The sequence below is a fragment of the Pelodiscus sinensis genome, chromosome 25, assembly GCF_052426305.1.
Source record: "Pelodiscus sinensis isolate ZL-2025 chromosome 25, ASM5242630v1, whole genome shotgun sequence".
In the NCBI taxonomy this organism is placed as follows: Eukaryota; Metazoa; Chordata; order Testudines; family Trionychidae; genus Pelodiscus; species Pelodiscus sinensis.
In genome coordinates, this window is record NC_143076.1 from 15,461,308 (window position 1) to 15,481,999 (window position 20,692).

General features: G+C 44.7%; 1 protein-coding gene across 3 annotated transcripts; it reads right to left on the minus strand.

Moving 5' to 3' along the window:
- Positions 1-2,622: 2,622 nt before the first annotated feature.
- Positions 2,623-19,285, minus strand: HOATZ (HOATZ cilia and flagella associated protein). Of its 3 annotated transcripts, none has more exons than XM_075909374.2 (6): positions 18,974-19,231; positions 17,261-17,299; positions 15,462-15,532; positions 9,448-9,507; positions 7,577-7,629; positions 2,623-2,922 (listed from the first exon to the last, which is right to left on the minus strand). In XM_075909374.2, exons 1-6 carry the CDS (start codon positions 19,119-19,121, stop codon positions 2,865-2,867), a joined length of 429 nt encoding a protein of 142 aa, XP_075765489.2. In that variant the 5' UTR covers positions 19,122-19,231; the 3' UTR covers positions 2,623-2,864. The 3 variants fall into 3 exon arrangements, with proteins under 3 accessions (XP_075765489.2, XP_075765490.2, XP_089629438.1); XM_075909375.2 differs by lacking the exon at positions 2,623-2,922 and adding an exon at positions 2,954-3,230 and having other exon boundaries at positions 18,974-19,240; XM_089773312.1 differs by lacking the exons at positions 2,623-2,922; positions 7,577-7,629; positions 9,448-9,507; positions 15,462-15,532; positions 17,261-17,299 and adding an exon at positions 17,306-18,913 and having other exon boundaries at positions 18,946-19,285.
- Positions 19,286-20,692: the final 1,407 nt, after the last annotated feature.

Consider the following 20,692-nt stretch of genomic DNA (forward strand, 5'->3'; position numbering starts at 1 on the left):
CTGTACTATAGCTGGGGGGAAGGGAGAAGGAAGGAAAGCATCTGGTTATACTGCTCCTAGGAAGTAAACAGATGGCATATTTGGATTCATGAAAAATGGGCTAATAAACCAGCCTCAGCTACAAACACTGCAAAAGGCTTGGTTTGAGATAAAACTGCTGTAGACAAGTTTGTTTGGTCTCTAGAAAATGCATATTGTTTGATTTTTTTTCCACCAATAATCTTTCTTACTACAGGCAGTCCCCGGGTTACGTACAAGATAGGGACTGTAGGTTTGTTCTTAAGTTGAATCTGTATGTAAGTCGGAACTGGCATCAGCCGCTGCTGAAACTGATCAGTTTCAACAGCGGCTGAATCTGGACGCCAGTTCTAACTTACATACGGATTCAACTTAAGAAACCCAGGCGTCCCCAAGTCAGCTGCTGCTGAAACTGATCAGCGGCTGATTCCAGGAAGCCTGGGGCAGAGCAACTCTGCCTTGGGCTTCCTGTAGCCAGCCCCTGGTCAGTTTCAGCAGCTACCAAAAGCTGCTCTACCCCAGGCATAGGCAAGAAAAGCCTGGTCTGCTGGGGGGGGGGGGGGGAGGGGGGCACTAGCTGCACCCCCCCCCCCAGCAGAACAGGGAGACGCGGGTGGCAGGACCGCCCGCGTCCTCCACGGCTTTGCTCCGTCTCCCTGGTCTGCTGACCAGGGAGACAGGGAGCAAAGCCTTGGAGCACGCCCGCAGCGGGACAGCCCAGGCGCGCCCGGGCTGTCCCGCTGCGGGCGTGCTCCAAGGCTTTGCTCCGCGTTTCCCTAGTCTGCTGGAGGGGGCTCCCCCCCCCGCAGACCAGGGAGACGTGGAGCAGCTTTTCTCGCCCCGGAGGACGGGGGCGGCAGGACTGCAGCACATCTGGGCGTCCCGCTGCTCCAGTCCTCCGGGGCGAGAAAAGTCCCGTTCGTAACTGCAGATCCGACATAAGTCGGATCCGCATAACTCGGTGACTGCCTGTACTCACTTGAATCTTTGCAGCTCTGTTTGATGCATGTATTCTCATTTTCACTATGGATATTTCCAATTACCGTACTGTGCTGTTATGCCAATAAGTAATCTTGGTGTGTACACCATCCATTGGGGACCAGCTGAGCTAGTAATTCTTGGAATGTACAGTAAAGAAGAGGCCAGATACGACGGGGGAATGGTTCCATGGAGCTTGGAGACTGAGGTACACTTATTGTTAACCTGGAGGGTGAAGTGAGGCCTGGGTTAGCCCACAGGGCATTGCATGGGTAGGTAATAGGCTGGTGATGTCAGAGAGCTGATACTCAGTTAAGCACAATGAAGTCCAGCGCACCCAAAGAACTGTCAGAATAACTCACTACCAAGTGATACAACACTCTCTAGAATATATTAGCCTCTGTCAGATCTTTTTCATTTATTTCTAGCCAGGTTTCTCTTACAGGTGTGTATCGTTTTCAGTTCACATAAGTTCTAGTAGATTCAGGTTTTTTACCTTACCCATTACTGTGGTATTGGAGTGTCAGCCTCTTCCTTATTTTGTTACTAGCAGATATACCTGATGTTGCTTGCATGTTTAAGTGAAGTAATAGGTTTTTGGGTTTGTTTGGAAAGTAAAAGGAGAAGGTACATGCTTGATTCATATGTTCTTATTTAAATGAATGTATTTTTCAAAAAAATGAAGGAAAAAATAAGTTTATATTAATAAAAGAAGGAAAGTGATTCAAACATTCAACAGAGCTTGTTGGTAAACAATATTTGCAGTTTTTCTGTCTTTTGTTAAATGCATATTGTCTGAGCCAGCGTAGGAAATCTGTGTGTGTCCTGAAAGTGATGCACAGCAGTGCTGACCAATTCACAGCACAGAGTCTGAGGAAATTATAGAACCTGCCTTTCTTTGCAGGTGATCGAAGGGTGTGAAATCATCCTCTTCTAGATGAACAGGGAATGTGAATATTGGAAATTCTAGTTCCCATCCTACAAAATGTTTCATTAATTTTGTGTGGTCTTTCCACTTATTTTTCTTTATGCTGGTAATCTCGGAAAAGATCTTACTGCAACTAGGACTTCCACTTCTTGCTCGCATAGAGCAAGTGAGAGAATGAAGCCCTTTGTGAATGTGTCTTTCTGCACATTAGTGTCAGCTACCAAAAGAAATACTGCAGCAGACCAGGAGAAAATTCAAAGAGATGTGTTGAGTTGTTGCAGAAGAGCTGAATTCAAACTAATGTATCAGTGCTTCACAATCTCAGTGAATTTATTCATCAATTCAATTAGAACCTAGTGTTGAATCATCAGGAATAAAGCTCAATAAGGATTGTACTTTCCTAATATTAGGAGAGACAGTAAGCCTTAGAGAGATGTATAGTCTCTATGATAGCAAGGCCAATAAAATTGATATTATAGTACCATTACAAATAATTACCCTATGCATCCCCCACTTTTTAATCAAATACATGATTATCAATCAATGTGTTTAGTTTGGTGGTAGAGTGCCAAGAAAAAGGGAAAACACGAGGCTGATTTAAAACAAAAAAAACAATTAGCATTTGTAAAATCATGATACTACTGATGGACATAGAATAAAATGTACAAAGTAAATAAAATATTTGCCATTAAAATTCATTTGTTTGTATTAAACATTTATTGCTTTGACTTTTAACCGTTCAAAGAAATTCATGGCTGGACTGAAGAGCTGCTCCAACAAGTCAATCTGTAGCTTTGGGCAGAGAATGCCAAGTCTCAATAAGAAGAGCTAGAAATGTAATCAAAGCAGGAACGTATGTGGTTTAAATCCCAAAGCAGAATAGGCCTGTTAGCAGGATATCCTTCTGAAGATAATCGCCAAGTCAGTCAACTTAACAAAATTATTTAAGGGCTTTTACTGTTTCTTGATCCTCAATATTAGAATCGGCTATCTTTGCCCTGTTGGAAATAACAGAACTAGGTCAGCTACAGCAAACATAGGGGTGATGTAGTTCCTGTACTTTAGTTGCAGGTTTTATGCTGATTGCTTGAGACCACCACCACACCTTTTTGTCTCTTTATCCAGCGCTGTAGAATAAACACTTCCAATGGTCGTCTTTTTTTAATTCAAAACATTTCAGCTTTGCCAAGCTCTAAACCTGCTGTGGCCCATTGGACATCCTCAGGCTGAATATACATGGTGTGGATGCAGCCCACAAAACAGAGAGAGAGTTGCATACATGGCCCACCATCACATCTGCACCTTACTGGAATCACAAAACAGCTGATGAATGGGGAGACTCATGAGTATGGCAGGCAGAACTTTCATAGCAACTGAACCAAGGCTATCTAGGGTCCAGCCTTAATATTTCATGCAAGAGAGAGTAACTATGGGCCACACTACACTGACTGAGTTTGCTTTCTGACTTGGCTTTCCTTCTATAAACTCTACAATGGACACATCCACAAAATTGCTAAAGAAATAAGATCTATACACATATTTTGCATCAGAACAATTATGTTGGCAATGGGTGAGAGTTTTTTAAACTGCCATAGGAACAGACCAGTACAATCCTGGCTTGGAGGAAGTTATACTAGGATAGGAGTGTCTTATATTGGTACAGCTTATTCCCTTTCCAGTGTGGGTACAAACCGTACTGCTATAAGCAGCTTTATATTGGTAAATCATCATCCACATGAGGAGGCTTGTACTGCTATAATTAAAACATTATGGTTAGGCAGTACAACTTATGTGTTGATAAGCTCTTATTTAAGCAAGACTATGAAAAAAAACCCTCCACAGAGAAATATTCAAACTATTTCCTCTCTAGGCTGGAAGGAAAAGAGAGACTGCTATTTCTATTTTAAAATACTTGAAGGTGAAGAGTTATATAAATACACAAGCAGACAAAGCATGGGAGCTGAAGAGGTCAGCATGGGGACAAACAGAGTCAGAGAAAGGAGATTCACTAAGGATATCACCAAAGGCAGAACGACTTAGGGAGTGAATCTTCCCAAGGAACAGGAGTAGGATTTAGATATTACATAGCTTCCTGGAAACAGGAAATATTTTCCCCTCTCCATCTGAGCTATCACTGGAAAGAGGAAGCATCTCAGCCAGTAAAGACTTTACATATTTTACACAATATTAGTGCAACTAATATGACCATTTTCATTGACAAGCATTAAGAGACTATTAAAATACAACTATTCTAATGAAACAGGATATGAATCTAGAGCAGGGGTGGACAATAAGCAACCTGACGACTGACGTGGTTGACCAAGGTCAGCTCCTGCCAGACACTATTTATCTGAGCATCCACAGGCATGGCCACTCACAGCTCCCATTGGCTGCAGTTCCCTGTTCTTGGCCAATAGGAGCTGGAGGAAGTGGTACAAGCTGGGCCACTGCTTCTCGCAGCTCTCATTGGTCAGGAACAGCGAACCACAGCCAACAAAAGCTGTGAGCGGCCGTACCTGTGAACACTCAGGCTACGTCTAGACTACATGCCTCTGGCGACAGAGGCATGTAGATGAGGCTACCAGGCATAGGAAAATGAAGCGGCGATTTAAATAATCGCCACTTCATTTAAATTTACATGGCTGCCGCGCTGAGCCGACAAACAGCTGATCTGCTGTTTGTCGGCTCAGCACTGTAGTCTGGACGCGCGGGTGTCGACATCAAAGGCATTTGTCGACCACCCAGGTATGCCTCTTGGGATGAGGTTTACCTGGGTGTTCGACAAATGCCTTTGAGATGTCGACACCCGCGCGTCCAGACTACAGTGCTGAGCCGACAAACAGCTGATCAGCTGTTTGTCGGCTCAGCGTGGCAGCCATGTAAATTTAAATGAAGCGGCGATTATTTAAATCGCCGCTTCATTTTCCTATGTCTGGTAGCCTCATGTACATGCCTCTGTCGCCAGAGGCATGTAGTCTAGACGTAGCCTAAGAAAAATAAAGCATCTGACAGCTTGCCAGGGGTTAATCCTGGCAAATTGTGTCTGGTCTATTGGCTGCTTATTGCCTACCTTGGTCTAGAGCTTCCACTCTGGATGTGTTTGCTTAAATGCATTTAGTAGTTCAATGTTCTCTGTGAAGGCAGAGTTAAATCAAATGTTTTTAAAAAGGCTTTACAATGGCAATAAGCTGAATTAAACTTCAGTTTTCTCTGTGGGCCATAAACATCTGTCTGAGAAAAATGCTCTGACTTACACTACTTCAAACTCATTAAAAGGGAGAAATTGCTGAATCAAGGTTTGTTTGATACCAGGTCAGCTTTTCCAAAGATGAGATTTTTAAGATGGGTTTTAGAAATAAAGTGCAATGTTGTAGCAAAATCAGCTGTTTTCTTTAACTGCATGAGCGCTGCCTAACAAACATGTCAAAATGCATCTTGGAAATGCTGAGGTGAGAACATTCTACAGGAGGAACACCAGCTTTTCAGAGTAATATTTCATTTTTCAGCCTCAGGAAAGGTGAAGAGGCAACTGATACCCCTGCCCTGAGGAATTCACAATCAACGTTGATACCTACAAACCACAGAAACAGAGCACAAATCTATCTATATATTTTTGAAATGTGAATCTGTCTGTAAGTCTGTTTGTTCAAGAATTCCTCCTAAATGGTAAGAGCTACGAACACCACATTTGGTATGAACTTCCTCTTATCCTAATTTAAAGCAAGGTCAGGGTTTGATTGTGCCAGGAAAATGGGATGTGCCTGGAATCTGAATGTTTTCCATACCATGAAAAGGGAGGGGGACTGATAGGAGGGATAGTCATTCAGTGACCACAGGGAATGGCTGCACCAGGAACAAGGTGGCCAGCTGGGGATTGGGGCTTTCCACATTACTGGCCACCTGCTATGGGTAAGTGGCCCCCCTATCTCCAAACTACCCCCCGCCATGGCCCTTAGCTTCAGCAGCAGATGGGGAGTAGGGAGGAACCTCACCAGCCATTGGCCAAACTGCTGTGCCCACCGCCTGGAACCACCCCCTCAAGGAGAGGCTGCGGGGGCGGGGGAGAAAGAACTGCAGCCTGACTCCACCTCCCCTATGAGGAGATGTTGGGGGAGGGCCAAGAACCATGGTCTGACCCCAGCCCCGTCATGAAGAGATGCTGGGAGGGGGGCTGGGCAACCAAGAACTCTCCCGTTAGGAGTCACTGGGGATGGAGGGGGCAGAGACTGCGGCTCAGCCTCTCACCCCATGAGGAGATGCTTTGGGGGAGCCAGGCCGGATGGCCAGTCAGGAAAGCCACCCCAGGAACCACCAGCCAGGGGGCTGGGCAGTGCACCCCAAACCCTCAGCAGTAACTGCCCTCACTACCATGGGCAGGGTTCCTCTCAGTACTACACACTCTACAGACTGCGTTCCAGAAATGGCACAAGACTCCCATCTGCATTGTAAGAGTGTTGTACTTTGTCCTGAGAGCTCTCCAGTGTTCATACATAGTGACCTAAGAATTCTCCAAATTGAATTCCTTTGGGTATTAATTTGTCTTCTATACACATCAGTAAGTGAGCTCTTATTTACTGATGCTATGAAATTCCCTTGTAGAAAGGGATACATAGATGCAGCATGTGTTGTACAACAAAATGCAAAGCTTTTTCACAGTTAGCTCAACTCTACCCTGGACTGTGTGGACATGTATCAGAAAAAAAATTGTATATATTGATCCATTAGGGATTTTAGAATATTTGAGGGGAGTGGGGATGGGTGGATAGATAAAAGCAAGTTCTGTATTATTGCAAGTTCTGTATTATTATTAGTCCCTGGCGAGCCCCCACCTCTATGTTTACCTGTACTTCTGCAGGTATTAGACGATCGCAGCTCTCATTGGCCGCAAATCACCATTCGCAGCCAATGCAAGAGGTAGGAAGTAGCATCCCAGGCCGCACCACTTCCTGCTGCTCGCATTGGCTGCAAATGGTGATTTGCGGTCAATGAGAGCTGTGATCGTCCGATACCTGGAGAGGTGCAGGTAAATGTAGTGGTGGAGGCCGCCAGGGACTACCCCGTGGGCTGCTGGTTTTTTATTGCCCATCCCTGTCCAAGACCCATATTCAATTGCCTTTGCTCTCTGGTCTCCCTATTTGGTAAATAAATCTGTAAACATTTTCTTAGAAATGTTTTTTCTATTAACCTTTTTGCACCCGGACCAAAATATTAATATTTTTCTTGAAAATCCACACCACAGCTCTAATGTCATAATTCAGCTTCCATCTCCTCCTCAACTCTATTACTAAATTACTGGAGCATTTCTGCTATGTGACATGTCTTAAGTCCTGTGTTTCCAGAGGTATTTAAAACAAGACTGGAGAAAGCACTAGCAATCAAGCACTGGCTGAGAGGATAGATTTGGTCAATTTAAAAGGATTTTTCACTAGCCTGTGATTCTCTCAAGCATGTCATAATGGGTATGCCTATAAGGCAAATCTGATTAACTTTTTTCAGAACAGTAAAAATGACCAGAAAATGTTATGACCCAGAGAACATTTCTGTGGCAGAGTAATCAACCCACAAAAACAGGGCTTTATACTGGGAACAGATTTCAGCCAGGGCAATATTGCTGACACAGAGTGATATCCTTATAATAAACATTTACATTACCTTACTTGATGATTTTCAGTCTTTGGTTTATGTGAACAAGAAATCTGTTCTTTCTAAAAAGTAAAGAAAGATATTATTTACTATTTGTTTTCATTCATCCTATACTTAGATTATATAATGCAGCCTTTCAAAATCAGCAATCACAGAAATACAATATTAACAGGCAGATCATATGCTTTTGTAATTTAGTGCAATAGCTAGTCTGAGTATTCTAGCATATAAAAAACAAAGCAAAAAGCTACAGATGAAGAGATCCTCATTAACAGTCACCTTCTGATATATACCTGTAGCAATTCAGCTCTTATGTGTATGAAATATCATTTTGATCAGTGCCAGTACCAAGCTAATTTTAAAACTACCGAAATTTGGAAATAGTCTTATAAAACAGATATACATTTTTCTGGATTTTTATGAACTTTTGTGAAAGTTACTTTGAACGATTTTACAATCCTGAAATAAATGAAGGAAAAATAAAAAGCACGCTTTTGCTCTTAAGTCCATTTTACTCCTAAAATGAAGATTTCATATATTAAAGTATTCTATGATGCCTTGCTTTGCAAGTCACTTTTTTGTTACATTAAACATTTCATTTAACTGCCTAAAATCTGCAGTTTTGCTTTTCTGTGCTAGAATGTCACTGAACTTATACATCTCTACTTAGTTCCTGGCTACTCACCTCTATAGGAAGAGAATGGCTTTTAGTCATACAGAAAACCCTCTTGTTTTAGTTCCTTCTGTGTCTCTAAATATCTAGCTAATCCACACAAAAGCATTCCAAAATAATAAATCTAATTCACGCTAATTGTAACAACAACAACAAAGCTAAAGGGATTTCCAACCTCCACAAAACTGGATAAAAAAATCCTAGTGGGATAAAATACCAAAAACTATACCCAGTTTCACAGTTTCTATGTAAATCTTTGGTAATAGGGTATTATAGTTGGAAAGACAACAGATGATGAAAAATAAAATTAATTAAAAATAAAATTGGCAGACTATAAAGCTACATCTAGCTGACTTAACTGAGAAAATTAAATATTCCTGTGAATCTGAAGAAGTGGGTTATGTGCATAAAAGCTCATGATACTATCTACATTGTTACTTTCTGGGGTGCTGCAGGACTATTTGTTGTTTTTAAAGTTTTTTTCATTGTATTTTATCTTTGTTTTACATTTAATTTCATTTCCATTATTAGTAGGCAAATAACTAGCAAAATGCACCGGCCAAGCACCTTGCCCAGGGACTTGACAGTATCTTCATAAATCTCTCCCTTGGATTCTGCCTTGCAAATCCAAGCTCTTTTCCAGGTCTCTTTGGCCTAGCACTTATCCATCCTTGTCTCTCTTTCTATTACTTCCCTGTTAGCATTGAGGCTCACATTGCTATCTGCTTCTCTCACAAGTATCTTCACATCTTCTTCCATACTATCCCTAATGTATGAAACATCCTTTCTGAACTAGTTTGCAAACCCATGTTTAATTCCCTCCTGAAGACCCTCTTCTATCATGATGCCTCTAAAAAAAGACTTGGCTACAATTTGGGCACCTGGCTAGAAAAAACATAGCCTTACAAAAATTAACTGCAGCCCCAAGATCTGGCCAATTAACTCCTTGACCACATATACATGCTATGCCAATTTCCTTTTCCCTGCTATTTTTTAAGATTATGAGGGGAAGTGGACATATTTTACTTTGTTTTCCCAAAGTCCATTAAATTCAGACTAAAATGAATCTGTTTTCCAAAACTATTCTTGGAGTAGATAACCTTTATCAGTATCTCCTCACCAGAATATATTGTTATGTGGCGTATTGTAAAAAAAATGCTAAGGAAGGACTGCTCTTGAGATAATTATGAAAAATAATCAGCCTTACTATGATCCTCTCTTCTCTTTGTTTCCACAGTAAACCAAGTATTTCATCCCTTCTCTTGGCCTGAGAGAAAACATATTTACCATTTTAAGTTCAGAGAAATTTTAACTCAACTGCATCTCCCAGCTTCAGATTAAACCTTCAATTTCTCAATAGAGCAGAAAGCTAGAATAAAATTGTATCAATCACTTAGGAGATACTTTATTCATTAAGCAGTTATTTCATAGCATTTTTCCATAATCCAGAAAACTCAGCATTTTGAGATCAGACTTTGTGTTCCTACAATTATTCAGGGATATCTAAAGAAAACTGCTGGTCTCTTGATCCAAGATGAGTCACTCCAAGTGTAGAAGTAAACACATTTACAAACAAAAGTTAGCAAACAATACTCCCTATGTCTCTACAAGACTGAAAAATAAGGATTATTCCAAATTCCCATCCAAAATAATCCATACCAAACCTGTTTAGCTTGAGAGATGTAACAGGTCACATCCAAGGCAGAAGACAACTTTCACTGTGACAATACACTGTACTTCTTTGGTATAAGCCCGGGATTGGCAACCTTTTCAAACCACAGAGCCAAACAACATCAAAATTCAGAACAAGTCATCAACAAGAGTCGTATAAGAATGTCCATTTGTATGACTGAAAATATACAACTTTAATATTACTGATAATTGATATGATGATTAATAATAGCATAAATGAAATATTGTACTCACAGACTTTATTTAATAGGACTTCCGCTGCTGCATCTTTTCGCACATTTCTTTGACATTTATATCATAACTGGTCAAATTTAGGTTCACACATACACATTCAAGCAACATGAGTAATTTCACTTTTTTTAAATTTTGAATTTTTCATTTTAATTTAAAAAGTTGCATGTATTTTGGAAATGACATAAAAAACATATTTGGTTCCATACTGAACCGTATTTGGCTTGAGACCCATAGGTTGTAAGCAATTCTCTCCCATTCTAAGGAAGTGTTTTAAAAAGCAAGCAAGAGAAACCCTGGCTCCACTGATGTCCTGCAAGTCTCCCAGTGATCTCCATTTCATCTAGAGTAGTGAAACATGCAGCACTTTTTGCTTATTTTTAATTAACAGTCTTGGCTCTTCTAAAGTGCAAAAAGGTAAGTTCATGTCCCAGAACTTGTTAAAACCATTTTCTCTCTAAAATACCAGCTGCAGAAGTAGAGAAATGTAATGAACAGTGCAACATTTCTATTCTGATCAGTTTAATATTTGGAGTTCTAGGCTCCCATATAAATCAAAATATTTCTAAACACACAGTAATCAAATGCTATTGAACTTTTGCTTGCTGAAACTGAAGAACAGATTTTAAGCTTCAGATATGGGGGGAGGGAAGTAGGAACAGTTTAAGATGGGCAAGAAGCATATTAAACTGTTCTGAGAAATTCCTAGCCATTTATGTTATGAAACAGACATTCCAATAAGTATTCTGGGAAATCACCACCACTGATGCCAGACAAGAACAAACTGCAGAATGAGAATAATACCAAAGAGTTCTCACTTCATAACCACTTTTGGCCAGCTTAAAATCCAATTTGTACAAAACTAAGGAACTGAAAATTGATTTGAAAACCTCTTTATTCAGTGTCCATGTCATTTCCTATTTCTTTCAATAACGGAGCTAAGACTCAAGGTTTTGTAAATATCTGAATATTAAACAAACCAGTATTTCATCTACTGTGTCTAATCATTAGTAAAAATATGACTCAGAAATCTACTCTCCGTTAACCAAGTAGCTAATGTTAAACAGAGCAAGGCATTTTTCAGAAAAAAACCAAAACAAAATAGAAAATCTAGATATTGGAGCAGAGTAAGGTGAAATAGGAATAAGCATCACTGGAGGTGCTTAACCAGCAAAACCAAGATGCTTACTGTGTTAATTTAGGGTTTAAACATAGGAATACATTAGCACTATCACATGGGATTGAAACGGAGACAAGGGATTCCTTCCAAGAAAGGGAAGAGGATGCTCAAAATTATTTAAGGGATCATTTAGGGTAAAGGTTCAGAACCTTTTGCTTTCTGAGGATCTCCTCAACAAAACTCCATGGCCCATCTGTGCTACAGCAAATGTTTAACTGCATATAAAAATCAGGGCCAGCAACAGGGGATAGTAAACAGGGCAACTGTCCGGGGACACCATGCCATAAGGGGTCCTGAAAATCTAAGCAGCTCAGACTTTACTTTCAGCCCCAGGTGGTGGGGTTTCCACTTTCTGCCCTGAGCCCCAGGAAGTCTTATGCCATCCCTGCTTGGACGACCCCCTGAGATTGAGAAACATTCATTTAGCTTACATCTTCTCTGCAAAAGTAACCCTAAAACCCATCATTCTTTGTTTGCCTACACCAGGTATGAATAGCCATACTGCAAAACCCTGCCCTACTGGTACTGTGCTCCCCTGTGCCTATCACTATGACTTCTGGGGAAGTATCTATCACTCCTTGTGCTGCAGTGAGCTGAGCCACTCTGATTTTACTCAGTTAGGTGTGGTAGAACTTGTCTGCCTTTTTTGGCACATGGGGGAGTTGTGGGAAAGCACTACTGGACTATCAAACACAAGAGTGCTTTACTCTGGGGGCCCACTGCAAAGCTGGTGGATTAGCTAGATTGAGTTTAAAGCATCTCTAACTTGGGGAAGAGGGTTGTTCTCTGTGGCCTGTAGGGGTTAGGAAGCAACAGCCAAATAAAAGCCAGAATGAACTGTGAAACGAAGACAGACCCATAGCCTCTGCCAGAATATTAATACCCAGCTGCCTAAAGAAAACTCCTGAAGCCAGCTCAGATTCTTTTGTCTAACCACAATTTCCTCTGCACAATTTGAGGTTCCTGCTTATATAATTTCCAGCCCTTAAAAAAAGTCACTTGCTCAACATACCGCTTCAAATTTTAACCAACTTTAAACCTAGCCGAATACGTTACCACTGATTTATACACACTTTTTTTTTTTTTTTTTTTTTTTTTAAATACAGCAGATAAGAAAAGATCCAAGACTAAAACTAGTCCATTTTGGGGGAACGGATGCCCTAATGTAACACCTACGTCTTGGAATTTGGACTTACATTTTATTATTTATTTTCCTTTACTAGAAAGGAAAGCTAAATATACGAGGCTGTAAAAAAAAAAGAGAGGGACCTCAGTATACACACACAAAAGGGATTGTATTGCTATGCAGCAGCCAGGTTAGGTGAAATAAAAACCTAGATGGTAGCTGAGTTCAATTCCCTTTCCCCCACAGGCAGCTTTATGAACAAAGAGAATATTAAATAAGAGTAAGCCAATTCTGTTCAAGTTTAGCCGTTAAATCTGAACCTGCTGGGACAAAACACAATGGCCCAGCACAGGGGTAGGCAATAATTTTTTAGGGGGGCATTCCAAGAATTTGGGAAATGGTCAAGGGCTGTACTTTTCTGTGATATTAATGGAGGATGTGTGGGGTCTGGGATGCAAGTTCAGTACAGAAGGAAGCTCTGGGTACAGGTTTGGGGTCCAGGAGGGGATGTGGAGCCTGGAGAGAGTTTGGGTAAAGGACAGGGTTGTGACCTGGGGCAGAGGATTGGAGTGTTTGGGGAGGTACAGGGACAGGTGTGAAGTATGGTTGTAGGAAAGGATGCAGAAGATCTTGGTGAGGGATATATGAGAAGGAGAATGGTCTGGGAGGGAGCAAGGTCTGAGAGTGGATGCAGAGGGTTTGGGTTGTGACCTGGGGCAGGAAGTTGGGAGTGCACGAGAGGATGCCAGATGCAGACTGGCTGGGAGGCCCTAACTGGCCTGCAGCACAGCAGGACCGTCAGGCAGGCTTCCTGCCTACTGTGCCCCTTCATGCCTCTAAAAGCAACCAGCTGCTGGGGCCATCTTGTGCATCTCTTTGCGACATGCCACTGGGGTGTGTGTGTTCCCACATGCTACACACATCTGCGAGCATGGCCCAGAGAACTGTCAGGATTGTGCTATGGGTGCGGGGGGGAAGGGCAGGGAGCCTACACTGGCACTCTGATCCCACAACCCCCACCCTGCAAGGCTGGCTTCCCACTCCAGGAGCACGGGGCACCCCAAGCCTCACGGGTCAGATCCAGCTCATGGTAGGAGGAAGCAGCTCCCTGCACTGCCACTCCTCTTCCCCCAGCTGGGGAAATGGCAGCACAAGAAACTGCTCAGTTGGAGGCTTTTCCCCACTGCTCCCATTGGCTGGAATCCTAGCCAGACTCCCCCCCACCCTCAGCCCCTCCTGCACTCTACCTCCCAGCCAGACCCTATACCCCCAGCCTGCTCCTGCGCCCATTTTGTTGTTATGAGTGGTTGGTTGGTGGTCCACAGAAAGGTTTGTGTTGTGCAGGGTGGGCCGCAGGTCAAAAAGTTTGAGAACCACTGCTCTAAGTGAATACATTCTTGATGTGATCTACAGCACTATCAAAGTATGCAACGGTAACATGCAGACCTATAGCACTAATTCAGAGATGAGGTAGAAAACTGCAGTCTGGGGCCAATAACGAAAGAGAAGGAGTGACCAGACTAAACCGTATTACTTATCAATATTCCTGATCTACTCAAATAGGTTAAGTTTTCTTATGTTAGACTGATTCCCTTAGACCTGCAGTGCTTGTAATTTCTTAGATAATTTGGCAATTCTCTACAAACACTATGAGAATAAATGAATTGCATATTAATCCAGTGCAATACATATTTATTAAAAGATACAAGCTATGTTACTGTAAACATTACTTCAACTTCATTTACATTAACTGGCTATTTAAACAATGCATTTCACTGTGAGTTTCTGAAATTACAATTATATCTTGACTTGATGCTTTTTTGAAAATTCTTACATTATACCTAACTGAGGGAAAAAGTCTCTTCTCAGGCCCCAATGGCAGATCTGACCTTTCATATTTTATGCTTGCAACTGGATGCGGCCTCATAGAGCAAGAACATTATATCCAACTCAAGAACTAGCAGGTGGATTTAAAAGGAAAATTGTACCATTGTCTAATAATTTAAATGCTTGTGAATTGATCTGAAAAAGATTAACTACTGTATTCCTGGATTTATTGGAGGCTTGTACTCTGTCTTGCAGCTGTATAATTTGCTCATTAATGTTTCTCAATTGCACCTACTACTGCAGTTGCACAATCTTGATTTTATCTAGTTGCAGAATTTTTTAAAAATGAACTAAATAATCACTGAAAAAGGACTGCTGCCCTCTGAATCCAATTTCCAAAAGATAAGCCTAATGGGTGCAAATAGATTAAATGCATTGCAGGATTATTAATTGGAAAGAGGAGGATTGCTGAGTTGCAAGAAAGCGATGCAGACCTCAGCACCTTCACACACACCTATAGCTGATTGCTTTCTTCTGGCCTATTTCCCAGGCCTAAAATATAAGATTATAAAAAAAAAAACCTCTCCATGCATTTTACTAAAATAGGGAAAATATACTGTAATTACAGAGTAAGGCTAGTAACCTTATCACAATATTGAATGTTATTTGCCTTTGATCTAGATTCCTGTTAATTGGATCCACACAGTGAACATATGCAATACTAATTTACCATCTATACTGTCGATAAATGCAAAAAAAGTTTATTACATAATTTTCCACAATGGAGTTTCCTGATTTTCCTCTGATTGTGCATCTAGTATTGACTATTGCCAAAGACAGAAGGAGGAAGTAGAGACACCAAGGATCAGATCCAGTCTGGCAATTCCTATAATTCTAAACCTCCTCCCAGCCCCCACACGCTCTCCAGATTTGCACTCCTCCCAGCAGCTTTGGCTTATAATTGTTTTCAGGTTTGTTAACTGTACCTATTAAAGTACCTTGCGTGTGGATATATATCAAAAATAAGTAACCAGTCTAAACCTTATTCTGCTTGCACATTATATACTAAGCACACGTTCATGTATTTCAACATTTATTTATATATATTAAACTAAAAAAAATTGCACCAAGCACATATCAGAATCTTTTAATCAGTAAATCTTACCTTCTTAAGATATGTTTCTTTTTCTTCAGCTTTCTGACGTTTGTGAGCTTCCAGGATTATCTGTTCATTATCTAAATAAAATAAAAGCATCAAAGGCTACACAGAAAACTAATGCTAGACAAGCTCTTGAATTATTATTCTGAATAGCTAGTGCTAAGAACTTATACCAATCATGTGATATGGAAGTCTCAGACTCAACTTCTTCGCAGTCATGATAATAGCATCATTACGGAAATGCAGTATGGCCAGTAGCAAGTGGAAGTGACAGGTATCATTGTAGAATTATGAACTAATTCCCAAGACTCGTAAACTTCCTCTGGTTTCATGTTTTGGAAACTGAGTTGAAGAAGTAAATCCTTACACAGGCCCCTATACAGTCAGGTAATACAGGCAGTCCCCGGGTTACGTACAAGATAGGGACTGTAGGTTTGTTCTTAAGTTGAATCTGTATGTAAGTCGGAACTGGCATCAGCCGCTGCTGAAACTGATCAGTTTCAACCGAGGCTGAATCTGGATACCAGTTCTGACTTACATACAGATTCAACTTAAGAAACCCAGGCATCCCCAAGTCAGCTGCTGCTAAAACTGATCAGCGGCTGATTCCAGGAAGCCTGGGGCAGAGCAACTCTGCCTCGGGCTTCCTGTAGTCAGCCGCTGGTCAGTTTCAGCAGCGGCTGACTTGGGGACGCCTGGGACAGAGCAGCTGGGGTGCTGTTGGGTTGCTCCAGTAGCGCGGCTCCTTGGCGCTACTGGAGCAACCCAGCAGCACCCCAGCTGCTCTGCCCCAGGCGTCCTGATTCAGCCGCTGCTGAAACTGACCAGTAGCGGCTGAATCAGGATGCCTGGGGCAGAGCAGCTGGGGTGTTGCCGGGTTGGTCCGGAGCGGCGCTGCGGGACCAACCCGGCAGCCCCCAGCTGCTCTACCCCAGGGGTAGGCAAGAAAAGCCTGGTCTGCTGGGGAGGGGGCACTAGCTGGTCTGCTGGGGGGGGCATTAGCTGCACCCCCCTCCCCCAGCAGACCAGGGAGACAGGAGTGGCGGAACCGCCCAAGTCCTCCACGGCTTTGCTCTGTCTCCCTGGTCTGCTGACCTGGGAGACGCGGAGCAAAGCCGCAGAGCTCGCGGGCAGCGGGTCAGTCCAGGCGCGCCGCGGCTGTCCCACTGCTGGCGTGCTCCGAGGCTTTGCTCCCCATCTCCCTGGTCTGCTGGTCAGTGGGACAGCCCGGGCGCGCTTGAGCTGTCCCCCTGCGGGCGTGCTCCGTGGCTTTGCTCCTGTCCCCCTGGTCTGGGGGGTCCAGCAAAGCCGCTGGACCCCCCCAGCAGACCAGGGACACCCGAGCAAAGCCGCCGCCTGGCTCGTTTGCCTGGGCGGCTTTGCTCACCCTCCTAGTGAAATAGTTTTTCATAATATCCAACCTAGACCTCTCCCAGATAGATATCTGGCCTCCATTATCTGAACATAATATCCTCACTACACCCTTGTGAGGCAAGTCAGTGGTTATAGATAACACATGGGACTCTGGCAAAATGAGATAAAATGACTTGCCCAAGGTCACACAGAAGGTCTGTGAGAGTAGGAAGTTGAACCCAGGTCTCTACTATCTTAGGATAGCATGCTAATCACTGGTCCATCTTACTCTAGCCACTAATTGGAAAGAGGGCAGTCTACTGTAACTCAGTACTTATGAGGCACTTCCTGGCAAAATCCTCCCTCCTACCCCCCCCCCCAAAAGCCCACCTCTGAAAACCCAAGGTATCAAAGGTTCAGCAACATGAGAGCACTTGGTATTTTATACTCACAGTTAGTGCCTGGTGGCAGCTGGACAACAATATTTCTCTCTAAAAACAAACACCATATAAAGAAGAAAGAAGTCTTGTCTACACACAGAATTAAATGGTTTAAGGGGTGATTTTAAACCAATTTAGAAAAAGCAGTAGAAAAAGCCATATAGACACTGATTTCACCATAACCAAGCTTAGTTCGTTAGCTCAGGCAATCAGGAACATATTTAATTAAACTAAAATTAAACAAACATATTCAATTAAACTAAAATACACCCATTTTAAACCAAATCCCAAAAGTCTATACTGGCATTTGCACTGGTACATAAAAACACTCCTTTTGAAAACATCTCCAAAAGAGTGTTTCACCCTCCTCCAGTAACAAATTGGATCCTGATCCTGACAACACCTATACCCATACTGAATTTTAATCATGCAAGTATTTGAACACTAGCTTAGGCCTTTGCAGCTGCAGGACTAGCAAAGAATCGTAAATCATTGCCTGGGAACAGTGCTTCCATATGCCAACAACTCTGGGAAACAAGGGCATATGCTACACACCCAATACATGCAAGGCTGGAAAAGGGGATTTGGGTTGTTGGGTACCCCAGCACAGGAGGATTTTTTTAAAGGGGGTCATCCCACTAATACATGGAGGGGAGGGAGGCCATAGCTAAAATACAGGTGGCTTCTGGAGCAGAGGCTTGGGCTCTCAGGGCAGCCCCGGGGAGATAAGAAATAAATAGCAATAATCAGGAGTTAGCTTCACTATTAGGGAAGAATGGTGACCACCCCTGCATGGTATGGGGCAGAGGGAAGGAAATGAGGGTCACTTGCATCTCCCAATGCTCACATCAGGGAAATACATAAAACCCCACGCAGTGCTGGAGGAAGAAGCAGGGAAATGTGAGGAGTCTCTTTCCCCCAGTGCTGAGAAAGGGGATGCGAGAGGGGGCTCCCCCCAGTACTGATAGAGGGAGGAGGATGGATGCAGGGAGCTTCATCTGTGCTGAGAGGAGAGAAGAGAGATGGGGGCATTGAAGGAGCACCCCATAGTACTGAGGGAGAAGAAAGGAGGATGCGGAGGGTGTCCCCACAGTGCTGAGGGAGGGAGAAGAAGAATGTGGGGGGGAGCTCCCCAGTGCCGAGTGAGGAAGGTAGGAGGGTGATGCAAGGTGCTTCCCCAGTGCTGAGGGAGAGACAAGAGGGTGCTCCCCCAATGCTGAGGGAAGAAGGGAAGAGGGTGACGTGGGGGGTCCCCAGTGCTTAGGGAGAAGGGCAGTGTGGGGGGTCCCCAGTGCTGAGGGAGGAGGGCAATGCGCCCCCCCAGTGCTGAGGCCGATGCAGGGGCCCCACTGCTGAGGGGGGAGGGCGACGCGGGGGGCCCCCACTGCTGAGGGGGGAGGGCGATGCGGGGGGCCCCCACTGCTGAGGGGGGAGGGCGATGCGGGGGGGCCCCCACTGCTGAGGGGGGAGGGCGACGCGGGGGGCCCCCACTGCTGAGGGGGGAGGGCGATGCGGGGGGCCCCCACTGCTGAGGGGGGAGGGCGATGCGGGGGGGCCCCCACTGCTGAGGGGGGAGGGCGATGCGGGGGGCCCCCACTGCTGAGGGGGGAGGGCGATGCGGGGGGCCCCCCCACTGCTGAGGGGGGAGGGCGATGGGGGCCCCCACTGCTGAGGGGGGAGGGCGATGGGGGCCCCACGCGCAAGGGGCGGCGCCGGGTCTCTCACGGGTCTCTCTCGGGCGCGGCCCCGCGGGGCCCAGGCGGGACTCCAGCGGGGGCTGCAGGGTCACCGAGTTCCAGAAGGCCTTGGCGAAGGCCACGTCGCGCTCGGCCGAGCCGGCGAAGACCAGCAGCCCGGGCGGCGCCGTTTCCATGGAGCCCGCGAGCCGCCGCCGCCGCCACCTGCCCCGAGCGGCGCATGCGCGCCGAGCCGTGTCGGGGTCCGCGCGCTCGCACCCGGGCTCGCCCCGCCCCTCACGCGCACGCGGCCCCTGCAGCGGGTTCTGTCCCTGGGCGGGCCACGAGACACTGGCGCTGCTGCGGCTCCGCTGTAGGAAACCAAATGACCCCAGGGCGCCGCCTGCCCTGCCCAGGACGTGCCGTGTAATTGCAGGTGGCAGCTCTTGCCCAGCAGCGCGGCCACGTTCCCCTCTGGGGCCAGGTCACCTGCAAAGCTTAGGACTGACCCAGGGAATGGGGCGAGCCAGGCTAGGTTTGCAGATCTAATGTTAGGGCCTAGGGAGGCCGGCCATGGGCAGCCTATGCTAGCACCACAGGAGTGGCCCTCCTTCATCTCAGTGGGCTGCAAGATTGTCGTCACCAAGACGGTCTTTCGGGATAGGGTAGTGTTGCTCACGGCGCTCGCATGCCTAGAATTTGCGGGGTGTGCCGACCGAACCGGAGTTGGGCTTTTGACTGGATGCGGAGGGCGCGCACGGCTCTCCCTGTGGGTCTTGTGTGTAATCCGCATGCACCTCACGTCATGTGCCCACGCGTTTCACTTTAGTAAGGCTGGTCGGAAAAAAAACGTACGTGGAGGGAAACCAGCAGAATCTGGCAACCCTGTGCATGGGCAACGGGGAACAAAATGTCTTGAGGCTCACACATAGAACCCCAGTGATCTACAGGTTGCCCACCACTGGCTTAGGTGGCAGAGGAGCAGGAATTTTACATTAAAGTTAGTTTACATTAAAGTGGTGTCCTGAGAGACTAGTCTAAAAACATAGGTCCCTAAAAACATAGGGTACGCTGCACCTCAGGTTGTCATTTGCACGTATATAGCATGAAAGAATAAACTTCCAGGAGGCAGCATTTCATCCCCACCTGTTACTGTGATAAATGGGTACCCTGTGGCAGGCCAATGGTGAATTGGGACCTTGTTTTCATCTTCTTTTAAAAACAATTGATTGTTAAGGCCTGGGCCTAGTGCATTTGTGTATTAATCTAGCACTGGCAAAGAGCAGCACAGGTTTGCCTCCTCCCCATCAAGGAAGTACCTGACCCACACACCTGTTTATTCTTCTAGGGCGGGGGTGGGCAAAAGGGCCTCTGTGGGCCAGATTCGACCCACGAAGTGGGTTGATCTGGTCCGTGGAGGCCCTGCTGCTTCTGCCCCCAGGCCACTTAGGGTCTGGAGCAAGTGGTCCTAATTAGGAGCTTTAAATCCCGGGCTTCATTTGCAAGTTTGAATGCCTACTTTAGCCACCTTAGTTCGAACTAGGGTGGCAGTGTAGACATACCCTTAGAGAGCATTTCTGATCTGGACACATTATGGGCAGGCAGGTGTTTCTCATATGTGATGTGGCCTGATTAGAATACTGCTTCTAGAATTAAAACTTTAGATCTCACAAGTAGGGCAGCATAGCACTATCAGCTGGTAATTTTCAGTTACTACCAATGCAGGAACCAGATTTAAATCAGTTAAATACCGTGGGCAGTCAGTAAT

What these genes read in the sequence shown, in the direction of transcription:
- HOATZ (XM_089773312.1), bottom strand. Translation starts at nt 19,121, where the DNA reads ATGGAAACGGCGCCGCCCGGGCTGCTGGTCTTCGCCGGCTCGGCCGAG. An exon ending in CCCGGCGCCGCCCCTTGCGC is followed by an intron (nt 18,914 to 18,945) that starts GTGGGGCCCCCA and finishes CCCCCTCAGCAG; the next exon opens with TGGGGGCCCCCATCGCCCTC.